The 13,973-nt window shown below is 37.8% G+C and overlaps 3 protein-coding genes and 1 long non-coding RNA gene across 10 annotated transcripts; 2 read left to right on the top strand and 2 right to left on the bottom strand.

Moving 5' to 3' along the window:
• The first annotated feature begins 686 nt into the window (after positions 1 to 686).
• On the top strand, positions 687 to 3,095 carry LOC111494618. Of its 3 annotated transcripts, XM_023144596.1 has the most exons (4): positions 687 to 928; positions 1,227 to 1,831; positions 2,290 to 2,372; positions 2,454 to 3,095. In XM_023144596.1, exons 2-4 carry the CDS (start codon positions 1,286 to 1,288, stop codon positions 2,926 to 2,928), a joined length of 1,104 nt encoding a protein of 367 aa, XP_023000364.1. In that variant the 5' UTR covers positions 687 to 928; positions 1,227 to 1,285; the 3' UTR covers positions 2,929 to 3,095. The 3 variants fall into 3 exon arrangements, with proteins under 3 accessions (XP_023000364.1, XP_023000362.1, XP_023000363.1); XM_023144594.1 differs by having other exon boundaries at positions 688 to 928; positions 2,290 to 3,095; XM_023144595.1 differs by having other exon boundaries at positions 688 to 1,076; positions 2,290 to 3,095.
• Positions 3,096 to 3,248: 153 nt separating this feature from the next.
• On the bottom strand, positions 3,249 to 3,735 carry LOC111494680. The gene is made up of 2 exons (XR_002720206.1): positions 3,584 to 3,735; positions 3,249 to 3,486 (listed from the first exon to the last, which is right to left on the bottom strand). It is a non-coding gene; the product is annotated as an uncharacterized LOC111494680 (long non-coding RNA).
• Positions 3,736 to 4,342: 607 nt separating this feature from the next.
• LOC111494652 (ESCRT-related protein CHMP1B) lies at positions 4,343 to 5,192 on the bottom strand. Its single transcript, XM_023144626.1, has one exon. It carries the CDS (start codon positions 5,136 to 5,138, stop codon positions 4,527 to 4,529), a length of 612 nt encoding a protein of 203 aa, XP_023000394.1. The 5' UTR covers positions 5,139 to 5,192; the 3' UTR covers positions 4,343 to 4,526.
• Positions 5,193 to 5,890: 698 nt separating this feature from the next.
• On the top strand, positions 5,891 to 12,453 carry LOC111494598 (anoctamin-like protein At1g73020). 5 transcript variants are annotated; one of them, XM_023144568.1, is made up of 17 exons: positions 5,891 to 6,130; positions 6,735 to 6,927; positions 7,382 to 7,451; positions 7,586 to 7,701; positions 8,068 to 8,194; positions 8,272 to 8,372; positions 8,459 to 8,550; positions 8,646 to 8,750; positions 8,856 to 9,125; positions 9,676 to 9,808; positions 9,874 to 9,987; positions 10,088 to 10,155; positions 10,263 to 10,393; positions 10,866 to 10,948; positions 11,042 to 11,149; positions 11,708 to 11,866; positions 12,033 to 12,453. In XM_023144568.1, exons 2-17 carry the CDS (start codon positions 6,754 to 6,756, stop codon positions 12,159 to 12,161), a joined length of 1,980 nt encoding a protein of 659 aa, XP_023000336.1. In that variant the 5' UTR covers positions 5,891 to 6,130; positions 6,735 to 6,753; the 3' UTR covers positions 12,162 to 12,453. The 5 variants fall into 5 exon arrangements, with proteins under 5 accessions (XP_023000336.1, XP_023000340.1, XP_023000338.1 ...); XM_023144570.1 differs by lacking the exon at positions 5,891 to 6,130 and adding an exon at positions 6,138 to 6,371; XM_023144569.1 differs by lacking the exon at positions 5,891 to 6,130 and adding an exon at positions 6,399 to 6,532.
• The last annotated feature ends 1,520 nt before the right edge of the window (positions 12,454 to 13,973 follow it).

The following is a 13,973-nucleotide window of genomic DNA, read 5'->3' as shown; positions in this document are numbered from 1 at the left end:
TACGATATGATGATAATGGTGATCATACTGAGCATGACACCCAAAGGTCTGCTAACCTTCGGACATCATTACAGACAATTAGCTCGACTATGATGAGTCCACGGAGGGTGTGAATCGCCTGAAGATTCACGCTCACACGTGAAGGACGTGTGTAGGGAAGTATTGCATATCCAATTTAGTCCAGACGGGAGGCCACCCTATGATGTTTTAATGATAGGTCCCAAAAGCATTATTGCATGTGTTTGAATCTTTTCACGACCCCTATAATAGGGCCACTTACTGAGTATTTTTTAAAATACTCCGACCGTGTGTCACATCATTTTTCAGGTAAAGGTAAGACGTCTTTATACGTGTATTTTATTAATTTTAACTTTTATAAAACGCGATTATTCTTTTTTCATAAAATTTAGCATTAGAATTATGTTTATTGGTGTTTCCAATAAAATAATAATTCCAAGCGAATCCTTACACTCCATGTTTTGTAAGAGGAAAAATAAATTTTATAATATATGATTTTGAATGTAAGCGTTACTTTATTTATTTAATGATCAGAGCATACAGTAAAAAATACATAAAATAAATTAAAGGTAATCCAAAGAGCCAGAGGTTTTTACACGTGTACGACCAAGAACAGTATTTTATTATTAAACTTAAAACACTCGAATCCAAAACACAGGCGAATATTCACCTAAAAATTAATTTCTTATTTACAAATTAATAATTCATCAAATCAAGCTCAAAGTTTCGAGCGCCTCCCCTCGTACGGCCATCTTCCTTCTTCGTCTTGGATTCAGGTTCTCAACATCCGGGTATTGTGAAACTCAGATCGAGCAAGTCCTTGATCGCAGTCTGGTTTGAATGATTCGTGACTGAACCGATCTGTGTCATTTCTCGATTGTTTTGAGCTCAATCGCCACCGCTCCACGTGGTAATACAATTCGCCAGCGATTTCATCTCGTATGTTGTTTCTATTTGCTGCAAGGAGATTTACGGGCTGTGGCGTTGGGCATTTTGATTTAATGAGGAAGGTTTTCAGTTTTGGGAAAGATATGAGTTGTTTCTGAAATACACATTTGGTAAATTGCTGTATATGGTTGGATTTTGTTAGATCTTGTTGATTTGTTGTTAACTTGTGGCATGATGTTTGGAATTCCTTATTTAGAACACCTTATTTGAGAGCTCTGTTTTTGAGATAGGGTTTTGATTCGTTAAATATGTGCTTGTAGATTTCATTTCCTTGGACGTGAAGTATCTGGAAGCGAATTGGGTAGGAAGGTGGGCAAAGATGCAGACTAGAGTGGTGGGGGTTGAGGAAGGAAAGGCCTCTGCCACCGGCGCTGCCATTGCCAATGGCAGCACTAGAACAAACAGTCCTGTCAAGGCCTTTCCCTTCAGGTTTCTTCAGCTCTTCTTTCTGTTTCTGCTTGTTTTCCTTGGAATATCACTGGCTAGTTTGCATACGGTGAAGTATTTTGGAAGTCCAAATGTGGCACCTCGAGTAGCACGGACCATAATTCGACCTTGTCTTGAAGAGCCAACCAGTATAGAAAGATGGATCAGACCTCCATCAAGTCTTCTGCATACCATGAACGACGCCGAGCTTCTCTGGAGGGCGTCTTTTGTTCCTCGTGTCAAGAAGTATCCATTCAAGAGAGTTCGAAAAATTGCTTTCATGTTCTTGACCAAGGGACCACTGCCCTTGTCTCCTCTTTGGGAGCGGTTCTTCAAGGGACATCAGGAACTTTATTCTATATATATTCACTCTTTGCCATTTTATGTAGCTGATTTTCCACCGTCATCGGTGTTTTACAGACGACGGATCCCGAGTAAGGTAATATGTGTTCTTGTCACGCTTACACACTAGATTGCCCTTCTGCTTTACTCATAAGAACTGCATACTTCGTTGTCTAAAACGTACCATCACGAAGTAGATTAATAGATTTGTGAATTTTAACTGAACTTCGGTTTAGTAAAGCATCAAGGGAAGCAAGTGATGCTTCATAGGAAGTTTTCCCATATCATCCATGGCAACTCTCTTGAATCTGTTGAGAATTGCCTTGGCTAATAAGTCTCTAGATGTTTGTAGAACTTCTAAGATTCTTAAACGAACACATACGAGCCTATCACCGAATAATATCGATGGCAGTCGAATATCTACCTTGATTCTGTTAGCATTCCTATTCCAAATTGTTGGGAACTCCCTACTTGTGCCTGGAGCTTCTGTATCTTCTATGTTAGTTGCTGTATGGTTGAGGTTGATTCATTTTATTTTGGATTTTCACTATGTAGATCGCCGAGTGGGGGAGGATGAGTATGTGTGATGCTGAGAGGAGACTGCTTGCCAATGCACTTCTTGATGTTGGAAATGAATGGTTCATTCTTCTTTCCGAGTCTTGCATTCCTCTCCACAATTTCAGCGTCATTTATCACTACCTATCTCGATCCCGTTTCAGTTTCGTGAGTGCGTTTGATGAACCAGGAATCATCGGTAGGGGACGTTACAATGAGAGTTTGGCACCTGAGGTTAACCTCACCAATTGGCGGAAGGGATCTCAGTGGTTTGAAGTCAATAGAGAACTTGCAGTGAAGATGGTTGAAGACACAGTTTACTACCCCAAATTTAAAAAGTTCTGCAAGCCACCATGTTATGTTGATGAACATTACTTCCAGACCCTGTTGAGCATCAAAACGCCTCATCTCATAGCAAACAGGAGTGTTACTTTTGTTGACTGGTCGAGGGGCGGTGCTCATCCTGCAATGTTTGGAGACGCAGACATCCAGGGCGATTTCTTCAGTAAACTTTTCGAAAGTAGAACGTGTGTTTACAATAACCAGCCATCAGCGCTCTGTTTCCTTTTCGCTAGGAAGTTCACTCCAAATGCCTTGGGTCGACTGTTAAACATATCATCCGAAATCTTTGGATTTTGATACAAGCTTGGTAGAACTGTTGATACGATCTGTTTTACTTTTCTGCAGTTTTTACGTAGAGTTCGAATAGAATTACACTTGTAGATGTATAAAATTTATATAATTTCTCAAACTGTACGTGCCACGATGATATATAAAACTGTTGTTCCTGCTACTACTGTTGATTATTCTGGTTTGTTCTTTAAATTCTGATTCCCCTGTCTTAAGCTTGCATCATGAGTTCTTTACTTGAGTAGGATTTCAGAGACCCCATTGAAATTTGAAGCTCAATTTAAGGATTCTCTCTCAAATGTATATTATAGGAGTTGAATATAAAATCAAACAAGTAAAATCAGATGAAACTCGAGATCTACAAAACAATGCTTGATCAGCTAACAACATTATAAAGATCCCTCAACAAGGAACTGACCACTAACTTGGACAAAATTCAGGCAAACCCATTAGAAATCAATGACAGAAAACAAGCAGTAACCCTGGTTTGTATGAGTGGTTGCCGACATATTGGAAACACCTTCTATGGCAGAAATATTCAACAGAGAGTATACAAGATGGATTCGCCTGCAATTGCACAGGAATCTCCTAAGGGTGATGCCATGGACATTGCAATTAATATAACCTAAGCCATCGAGAGGAGATCAAAAAGAGACAAAACAACCACCATGGATTGTCCTAGTGGTCAATGAGGAACATGATAATAGTAAAAGGCTTGGAGCAAATTGGTTTAAACCCTTGGTGGCCATCGACCTAAGATTTCATATCTTAAATATTGTAGAGTCAGGTGCATGCAAGTTGGTTCAAACACTCATGGATTAAAACAGAGCAAGAATTTTACCAATTTGATACCACGATACGAGTAAGTTGGTTCAAACACTCATGGATTAATACAAAAAAGAGTAAGAATTTACCAATTTGATTCCACAAGACTAGTAAGTTGGTTCAAACACTCATGGATTAAGACAAAAAAGAGTAAGAATCTACCAATTTGATACCACGAGACTAGTGATGTTCTATACTGATAGCTTTTCTATTCACTTCACATATGTGCACTCGAGGCATATGTGAGTACTTCAAAAAAGATTAGGAGTACAACATTGTAGATTAAAACCTAAACAGAACGCCTTTCTTTCTAGCTGAGTGTGGAAACAATACTGAGGACGGGGGAAAGCTGCAACAAAGATAAGGTTTCACTCAACAAGCACCACCAAACCAACATCAAAGCAAATATAGTTTGTGTCAAAACACGTTCACTTACAGAGCCTGCAGGTTGGCCAGTTCACTCGTGCTCCGAGGAACAATTTCTTGGACGCTGGCAGAAAAATAGTTACAATCATGGAATTACACAGTTAAGAAGGTGAATATATGCACCCATCATCACTGGGATTGGTCTTCAAAGAAAATTCGATCGAACTCCATATTCAAATTCTCAGGACAGAGAATACAGAGACAACAAATTATCATTGAAAGCGAATTCACTGGAATATAGACATGAAAGTAACATCGTTCGAATATTCATAGCAAGCCCAAGAACTCAGAATTTCTAAATGCGTAGATTTGATATGTTTCACACAGTAATAAGATTTTATACTCATGTCATTCTGTTAACCTCTGGCCTTAAGCTCTGCAAGGCGCCTCGATAAGTCATCCTCGTCAACTTTCTCGGTCTCCTTGGTCGGCACTGCATGCGACGCCGGCTGTGGTAGCCCGACGGAGACTTCCAGACCGTAATCGTCCGCCACCTGCTGCATCAAGCTGTTGACTTCTCCTTCCGGTGTCGAGAGCGACGTCGATCCAGCCATTGCATTTTCCATGAATTCTGCCTGAACCTCCATATTCACAAACTGCTTCTCAAACTGATCCATAGTCTCAGACATCTTCTGCAAATTCCCAGTCGTCAAAGAAGATTCCAAGGACTTTACGATCGACGCCATGGACTTATTGATCGTGGTCATCTTCGCCTGCGTGTCGAGACGAGCCACAACAGCATCAAGCCTGGAAGAAAGGCGGAGATAGTTCATCTGTTCTGTTCGTTTACGGATCGCGTTCTCCGCGTAAATTCGAGCTCCATCAACGTTGCCTTTCTCCATAGCCTTCTTGATCTTGAGCTTCTCGGCTTTCTCCTCCTTCTCGCACTTCCTTGCTTGGCGCTGCAGCGACTTCGAAGTGAACTTCAACTCCATGATTTGATTCAACAATTTGTCGGTGTTCCCCATGATCGGAAGATGCCCAAAATGCGGTAGGGCTGCAAAATAACCTGATTTTGGGAATTTGAAATCAAATGAAATTCCTTTGAACTTGGTTAAAGAAGAATCTTGGTAGCGAAAGAATTGGACGGCGCTGATTTGTTCATTAACTAAATCAAAATGTGGGTCCACCCAACACGGGCTGATTCAATTCTTGAGCCAATTATCTTTGCTTATATATAATATTTGTCTATGAAATGTCCCCTCGTTCTAAATTCCCAAACCAAAGTTGTAACACTCCATACTTATTAGCTATTTTTTCAGTATTCATCTCCGACCCACCACCGTTACTCAATTGAGCCGTAATTGCTTCGAAGTATTTGGAAGGCTCGAGATAGTAATACTACTTCATAGGAACATATACACGTTGGGTTTGGTTGATATGTCAAATTGTTTTTTTTTTAATATTTAAAAAAAAATCATATTTATTCAAAGATTCACAAATTACAAATGTCAAATTCAATATTGAATTGTAACTCTATTTTGAAATTGTTCTCGTCAAATCCAAAAAAAAAAAAAAAATGTATTTTAAAAAATTCAATCTAATTAAAAAAAAAACTATCAATACCAAAATAAATATATATAATTAATTAATTAAAATAATGTAAGTTAAAAAATAAAATATATAATAAAAGAAAAAGAAACTTTTGAACTCCAATTATGTTGGAGGAAAAAACTAGTATGTTTATAAAGTTCAAAGCTCGATTTATATGGGTAAGAAAGGAAGAGGGTAAGAGGAAGGAATAAGAGATTGGAAGATTAGCGTCTAATCATGGAAATGTCCATGATTGGAATGTTGGGAACAGAAATAGAAATGTGTAATAGGAGGAGAGAGCAAAATCTGCTGAAACTAATGGTTGTTGAGGATTGCGGATTGCTGTCTCTATTTCGAGCTTGCTGAATTCCAGACTGCAAAAACACTGAGAAACGTTTAACCAGGAACCAGCCATTTTGTCTTTCTGGTACGCTCTTTCGATCCAAATGCGTAGAAAGGGCTATGGGATGAAGGATGATCACAATTGACCTTCGAATCCCCCAATCCGTTTCCCCTTTTCGTTTTAAGCGATGGAAGCATAGAAAAAGAGAGAAAGGTCGAGAGAGTATTTGTTTGTTTATGTGTTCATCGAGGTTTAGTACGTGTCTGTTTCATTCTATGCTCGCCCATGTGTCTCTGAATCGCAATGTTATGTGCTTAGACACCTGGTTTGTCCTCACTTTTTTTTTTCTCTTTCTTTTGCCTAGATTCGTTTTGTTCTTCCATGTTCATTCATCCGTCCTACCAATTTGGTGAAAATATTTCGTTCATTTGAGCAATTTGAGTGAAAGTTTGTTCCCGTTTGTGCAAAACTTTAGCGATTTTTTGGGTATTGATCAATTTAAGAGAACTATTTCCTTTTTACAATATCCCTCTTGTTCCAGAATGGTATCGAGACCCATTTGGCTCTGTGTTCTTCCAAGTTCTAACAGAGTTTTTGTCTTTTTGATCGATTCTTCCTTTCCCCTATTATCGAATATTCTGTTTCATATGGCGTTATATTATTAATCTTTTGGAGCTCTTGGGTGTAGACTGTGAGTGAGCGCGGAAATGAAAGTTCATCCGGAGGAACAAGCTATCTTTGAGGTATGCTTGGTGGTTCCAAAAAGGAAAACGGAGGAAGAATACGTCACTTATGACTGTGTGGAGGTGCTCGAAAATGCGTTTCAGAAGGTGGGTTTTATCGTTGAGAGAATTGATGGGGTCACTGATGAGTTCATGAAGGTTTGCCTCTGCTACTTGTTTTATAAACCGCGAGTTTATTTCAGAAACATCATTTCTTTTGATGCTAATTTAAATAATTGTTGTTAGATAGTAGCATGATTTGCAAGGATGGTTTCTCCCACGATTTTGATTAGCATGTGTTCGCTTAACATCTGCGTGAATTAGAGATGCTGTTCTTAAAACGTATTAACAGAAGGGTCCGTATAAGCTAATAATCTAGCGAATAATTTACTTTGTGCAGCTGTGCTTAGCTGCCAATGTAGGATTCTTGCATTTAACTCACTTTTCTTCCGCTTGCTAGAAAAAGTTTTGGACTATTTTAATACATACACATATTTGTTGGTTCTTAAGTTTTAGTTGGATGCATTAGCTTATATTAAGCATTCATCTTCCCCTTGCTTATCTGCAATCTCCATTTATTGTACTTTTACGAGCTCCCGCTTCTAAAATCTAGTTGGCAGCGCCTCTGGAGACATTAGGAAAGGCTGCTGCACGCCTACAAATGAAGAAGAGGACTCATATTGGTAAGCTCGACTATCTTTAGCTAAGCCCTTGGCCGATTCTCGTTCTCCTTTCTCTGTTGGTCTTTCTCTATAACATGTATTAAAAGGTTGTGCTTTTGTTTCTGTGCATTGGTGATGTGCTATCTGGATACAAGGTATGGATTTGCTTTTTGAAGTGGACCAGGTTAAAGCTTTTGTTAGACAGCCTGATGGTTCACTCTTCAGTTGGTGTGAACGATTTCGTTGCTATCATCACTTGATATATGGGATTGTAAGTGACTTCTCATATGGCACAAGGTTTTTTCCCATCCATGTATTCTATTAACTACACTATAATCTCAATATTTTTTTAGCAATTTATTTTCATAAGTTTTGGAATTTTGATTAAATTCTCATATGGAATAAGTTGCTTTGATGGTTTAATAATTTCATTTGTGTTCGAAAGAAAGAAAAAAATAAATAAATATATTTTTTGCAGCCAGTAAAATGTGAATATGTAAACAATCCTGTAAGTTTTATTAATTTTATCCCTTGATTAGGCATCTGATTATTTGTTATATCCTTCACTAGCTGTTAGTCATTTCCTAGCGCAGGCTGTACCTCGACATTGCCAGAGATAAGCTCTTTCATTTTACAGGTAAATGAGAACCAGTCCGCTGTAACTCTTAAATGTGAGGAAGAAGAATTTCAGTGGAACGTCGGGGAGAGTTTAATCCGTACATTGGAATCCAAGAAAATTGTTAAGCAAATATTTCCTCTACATGGTATATTTTCCTTGACTTCCTAAAATTTTGCATCTCTGTGTTGTATATTCCAAGGAAATAAGATAGCTATTTTATAGATGAAATAAGGAGGAAGAAGCTCCTTGGAAACTGGGCACTTAACTGGTGGGAATTCACCGGCCAGCCTCTTGATGAGGTTTATTCATATTTTGGTACAAAGGTACTTCAACCATAATTTTATCTTACAGCAGCTTATCATTCTGGTGTGCATTTTGACTGACATGTTAGAGAATTAAATGTTTGAAGGTTGCACTCTACTTTGCATTCCTTGGAATGTATACACGATGGTTGCTATTTCCAGCTGCACTTGGGCTTATTCTGCAGTTAGTTGAATTTGGGTGAGCTTCTTTGAATTTGGGCCATCCATTCTTTTCAACTTGTGCAAGCATTCCAAAGACATAAAATTATAGCACAAAGCTCATCTTGTATACAGGTCCTTGCGGTTACTGGTCCTCCCTATTTTCTTTGTAAGCATTATTGTATGGGCCGTCATGTTTTCCCAGTTCTGGAGACGGAAAAACTCTGCCCTTGTAGCCAGGTACCTTGGTCTAAGCTAGCATATGCTGTTATGGTCACTTCGTTTTTTATCTATCTTTTGGCCTTGATTCTCACTTATTCATTTCTCTCAACTCTTGCTGTAAAGATGGCAGATCAATTATGCATTTGGAGGTGATTCAAGTTTTAGATTTTCAGGCGTGGAATGTGGCTCCCTACAAATACCTGTAGAGCTCATAAAAAACCAGGAAATGGATAAAACAAAAGAGAAAGAAGCGTTTCAAAGATTTGAGTGGTTTGGCTGCCTTAGGCGATTCAGAAATGATGCAATCGTCATCTTGAGCATTATATGCCTGCAGTTGCCATTTGAGTTGGCATATGCTCATTGTTATGAGGTTATTCAGTCGGATGTTATCAAGTAAGTACTTAAGATATCTTCAAATATTGCATGCTCTTGAATTCATGATCTATTCGATGTTGGACATTATTTTTTGCTCAGCTATTGCAGTTTTCCACCTTTCCCTTAAGGCACAGGAATTTGATCAATTTGAAAAGAAGCCATAAACAGTCTCATTTTTTTCTCCCTTTACAACAGATGCAAACCAAGTAAAATTTCGTCGATCTTTACATTCAGAATCTCCATTCCTGATTATACCTTGTACGCTAAAATTATACCACCGGTGTTTTTGCATCAGTATGGTTGGTTAAAGTTCCAATTGGCCATTTTCTCAATAATCATTTAGCAGTTCATAACTTCATATGAACAGTATTTTACATCAACCTTAAAACAGTTTCTACGTACATAGCTTAAGAAAACTATCTCAACAACTGTCATAATACTTGTCTTCACATCTCATTGTTTATTTTTGGCAGAAATAATTAGTACTGTATGTATTCTCTCTGTAACTGTATAAAATTATTTGGTAACATACCGTTCAGTATTTATATATATATAATTTTGGTTTCAGATTTGGGTTGACTGTCTTGTACCTTTTTTCCATTCAATATTTCACACGGTTGGGCGCTAAGATATCTATGAAGCTCATTAACTGTGAAAATTACGAAAACAATGAAAAAAGGGCTGATAGTTTGGTCTACAAGGTAAATGGGCCTTATCCATTCATCGTTCTTATTGCTTTAGTTCACTTAAATGAGTTTTCCTGCAGATTTTTGGACTTTATTTTATGCAATCCTATATTGGAGTCTTCTACCATGCCCTTCTGCACCGTAACTTTGCAACTCTCCGCCAAGTTTTAATACAGCGTCTCCTTATATCTGAGGTGAAAGAACGGTCAACTTTTTAACTGTTCACCTAGTATGGAGCTTTGCTCTTCACTATTTCTGACCGTAACATGCTTTGAATTGGAAATTGTTATTCAGGTGTTGGAAAACTTGTTGGAAAATTCCGTACCCTATCTCAAGTACAGCTATAGAAAATACAAAATCCGGTAATAACTCCCATTTTTTACAATAATTTCTGGACTTGTTGCATTGTGGGCACGCTCAGGCTTACTATTTCATATAACTTTGACCTGCTCATCCTTCTGGTGTAAAGGAGCAACGAAAGACGTGAAAAAGGATCATCTCAAGGGAGGATCCAGTTCACTTCTCGGGCAGAGAAAGAATACCTGAAACCTTCTTATTCTGCGAGCATTGGTGTTGAGCTAGAAGATGGGCTCTTTGATGGTAACAAGCTTAATACAAATCTTTGAAACAAGTAGAATTATTATGTCATTTCCTAATCACATACATTTTATTCAGTTACTTTGAAGTTTGTAACTTCCGGGCATCATTTCTGTTTCTGTGGCAGACCTAGTAAAGTTAGAGTTCCTTCTTTGATCCCTTTCTTGACTTAAAATTTTTTACATTCTAGTAGTTCTTGTTCCTGCTTTTGGGACTTCGTGGCTTTTTCCTTGTTGCACAAGAGATTTTCTGCTCAGTAACTAAGATCTTTTGGTCTAATAGAGCTTGTTGAAAATTTCTGTTAAAACAAGCAAGAAAGCTTATGTTATAGAGTAGAGAGGTCAAAGACTGAGAAGCTGTTTGTATATGTGTGTGCGAGCACGCATTCATACAAATTTGAGTTCCTTGTTCAAGGACATCTATGATTGTTTGCTCCTTTTTGAATCTAACGACAACTCCAACACTGAATGCACAGATTATTTGGAGTTAGCATTGCAGTTCGGAATGATAATGATGTTTGCTTGTGCATTCCCTCTTGCATTTGCGTTTGCTGCATTGGTAAAATCTTTTGCTTTCATTGTATTTGGTTTACTTACCAATACCGTTTTATTTCCTATTTACATAGATTGTTCTTCTGACTTTTATATTCAGAACAACATCACAGAAATAAGAACTGATGCTCTGAAACTGCTAGCTATGCACAAAAGACCCTTTCCCCGTGCAGCAACAACAATTGGTGCTTGGCTCAACATTTTTCAGGTGCTCCTGTTTTTGGATTTAACAATTTATGTATCTTTATCTTGAAAGTATTGTTTGATAACCATTTCGTTTTTTGTTTTCTGGTTTTTAAAAATTAAGCTTATAAATGCTACTTCTACCTATAAATTTCTTTGTTTTGTTTCTACTTTCCTCTTTGTTTTAAAAAACTATGCCAAGTTTTGAAAACTAGAAAAAATAGTTTTTAACATGTTTTTATTATAGAGGAATAATGAGAAAAGAAGCTTAATTTTTCAACTATATGGCAAAGTCCTTGAAGTTATTTCAGTTCAAATTTATTTAAGCGCATGGTAATGACTGATCTGATTCATACATAGAATAGGCTGCCTAGTATTTGGAGTCTGTCATAACATCCCTATACAGGAAAAACTGATTGAATGGCACTAAAAGTCTCTCTGCATCCATCCATCCATCCATTGCCTTACCCTGCCGATGGAATTGGCTCTTTTTTTTCCCCTCTTTTTCCCCTATGGTGGAAGGCTTGGATTTAATAATATTACATCCATGTCTAACAAAGTGGCAAACCACTTCAAATCTCAGTTTTTGATAGTGATGTCCATATGCACCAACTGCGCACTTCTAGTATGGTTATATGATCAGGAAGGGAAATGGAAGATTGAACCTGGACTTGCGGCCATCCTAGTCATGGAACATGTTCTCCTACTCGTCAAGTTCGGCTTCTCTCGTTTAGTACCCGAGGTAAATTTTAACTCTCCCACTCATACCTTTTCGCGCCTTTTCTATGAAAAAAGTGAGAGAATCAAACTTTCGGCAATCCCATAGGACTTAAAATGTTATACCATATCCATACATTCCCTGAAACTAAAAGGTTCTAAAGATGGAAAAACTTGGTTTTTATTGGCAGGAACCTGCATGGGTAAAAGCCAACCGCGTGCAGAAAGCCTCACAGGTTCAGGACATTTGTTCAAAACAACTGTTAAGAACCATATCTGGTGGGGAAAAAACTCTAAACTATGTAAAGAAAACCGTGTAGAAAGTGGAAGTTACTGAAAAAACACATTTTCCTACTTCCATCCTCTGCTGTAGAGCCATATAGAGTCATAGATAAATATCATAGTAGTCTGATTTTACGAGGTGTCCATTTTTTTCTTCTTTTTTTTTTTTTTTTTTTTTTTTTTTTTGCCGGTTTTCTTGTTTTGAACATTCACACGTACTGGTGGGTGATTTTTTTCCTCCTTCAATGGATGAAGAAGGGTGGAAGAGAGAGAGAGATTAAATGAGATGATTCATTGCACATAAGGAATCACTTTTATACTTGTATTGTATCCGTGATCATTCATTTCTCAAAGAGAATCTTGCTTTATTCCTCAGAAAAGCTGAAAGGGCTATTTTATTTCAGACGAAGAAGGAAAAAAGAAAGTAGATTACTCTGTACATTGTTTTTGATCTTTAGCTTTCATGACACAGTACAAACAAGCTCCATTCTGATCCATGTTCTTCATGGAAGCCACAGCCCCCTAACCATCGAAACAATTCTGCTCACACAAAAACAAACCTGTTGTTGAAGAGAGAATTTGAGTCATTCTTATGGTAGCCAAGTTCATCAAACTCCATGACAGCATCTGGTTCATTTACCGACGCCAGCTTCCAAACCGATCGCTTACTTGGCGAGCATAAGCTACCACGGATTTAGCCCATTTCCTGATCCCACTCTTCAACTTCTCTGAATCCATCTCTTTCAAAGACTTCCCATGTTCCATTGGTAGTTTTGGGGATGAGAAACAGAGATCGAAAGATCTCCTGCGCTTTCTGGCAGCATCATACCTCGCCGAGCGCTTGGCCTCCTCAGCTTTGGTTAGAGATAGAGACTTCTTCACAGACATGGTCTTTTTTCTTGGCTGCTGCTCGTCTGCAGCCAAGGATTTGGTACAAACTGTAGATAATTTGATTTTGGGTCATATTTATATAGCAGAGATAGCAACTAGAACAAGCAACAGGTATTGCACAAATGCGTGTTGTATAGGCACTTCCATTGACTTTTGAACATTCAAAATATGCTGTTTCTTTTTAGAGAAGTCTTAGGGTTTGCAAAACTTGTTGGTACGTTTTAGTGATCTCATCATGTTTATTGGAATGATATGAGAAGTTGCTGCCATGTCATAAGTATTACCAAAATGGTTGGTGGTTGATGTTTGTGGCTGCAACCAGGTGAATTTTGGAAGCATGGACGTTTGAAAATTCAACTCTGACCATTTCTATGCAAAAAGAAGATTAATTGAACTAATCAATGCAGATTTAGATAAGCCAAAGTCATTGTTCATTACAGAGCCATTGGTGGACAACCTCTGGGGCCAATGCAAAATCTTCCTTTTCAAAGGCTTACTTAAAGTCCCTCTCCAATTATGATCAATATTAGATTCACTCCAGTTAGTCTTTTCAAAATGAAAAAGTGACATTATTTTAGTGCACCATGGTTTATATAATCTTTTCAGATTTGTGCCTTTTTGTTTGACCATTGAATAAGTCTTACTTCCATTTCTTCTCATTTTGTATATAATGCTATTTTCTTTTACCCTAAATGATTTCTTTAATTTTTTTATAAGGATGGAATAACCCGTGACTTTCAAACCCACCGCTAATAGATATTGTCCTCTTTAGGTTTTCCTTTTCAGATTTTTCCTAAGTTTTAAAACGAGCGGTTTCTACACCCTTATAAAAAATACTTTTTTTTTTCTCTCCAACCGATGTAGGATCTCACAACTCACTTCCTTGGGAGCCCAAAATAATCCTTTAGCCACACAACCCAATGTCTGGCTCTAATATCAAAAAAATGTCTTGTTTTCCT

This window comes from Cucurbita maxima, unplaced genomic scaffold (genome assembly GCF_002738345.1).
Source record: "Cucurbita maxima cultivar Rimu unplaced genomic scaffold, Cmax_1.0 Cma_Scf00020, whole genome shotgun sequence".
Lineage (NCBI taxonomy): Eukaryota > Viridiplantae > Streptophyta > Magnoliopsida > Cucurbitales > Cucurbitaceae > Cucurbita > Cucurbita maxima.
The sequence above is the reverse complement of the archived record's forward strand: the minus strand, read 5'-3'. Positions and strand labels throughout refer to the sequence as shown.

Excerpts from the sequence above, each read along its gene's own strand:
- LOC111494618 (XM_023144594.1), top strand. The coding sequence starts at position 1,286 with ATGCAGACTAGAGTGGTGGGGGTTGAGGAAGGAAAGGCCTCTGCCACC. Across the intron at positions 1,832-2,289 it reads GACGACGGATCCCGAGTAAG|ATCGCCGAGTGGGGGAGGAT; the intron begins GTAATATGTGTT and ends TTCACTATGTAG.
- LOC111494652 (XM_023144626.1), bottom strand. The coding sequence starts at position 5,138 with ATGGGGAACACCGACAAATTGTTGAATCAAATCATGGAGTTGAAGTTC.
- LOC111494598 (XM_023144568.1), top strand. The coding sequence starts at position 6,754 with ATGAAAGTTCATCCGGAGGAACAAGCTATCTTTGAGGTATGCTTGGTG. Across the intron at positions 8,195-8,271 it reads GCAAATATTTCCTCTACATG|ATGAAATAAGGAGGAAGAAG; the intron begins GTATATTTTCCT and ends GCTATTTTATAG. Across the intron at positions 8,373-8,458 it reads ATTCATATTTTGGTACAAAG|GTTGCACTCTACTTTGCATT; the intron begins GTACTTCAACCA and ends AAATGTTTGAAG.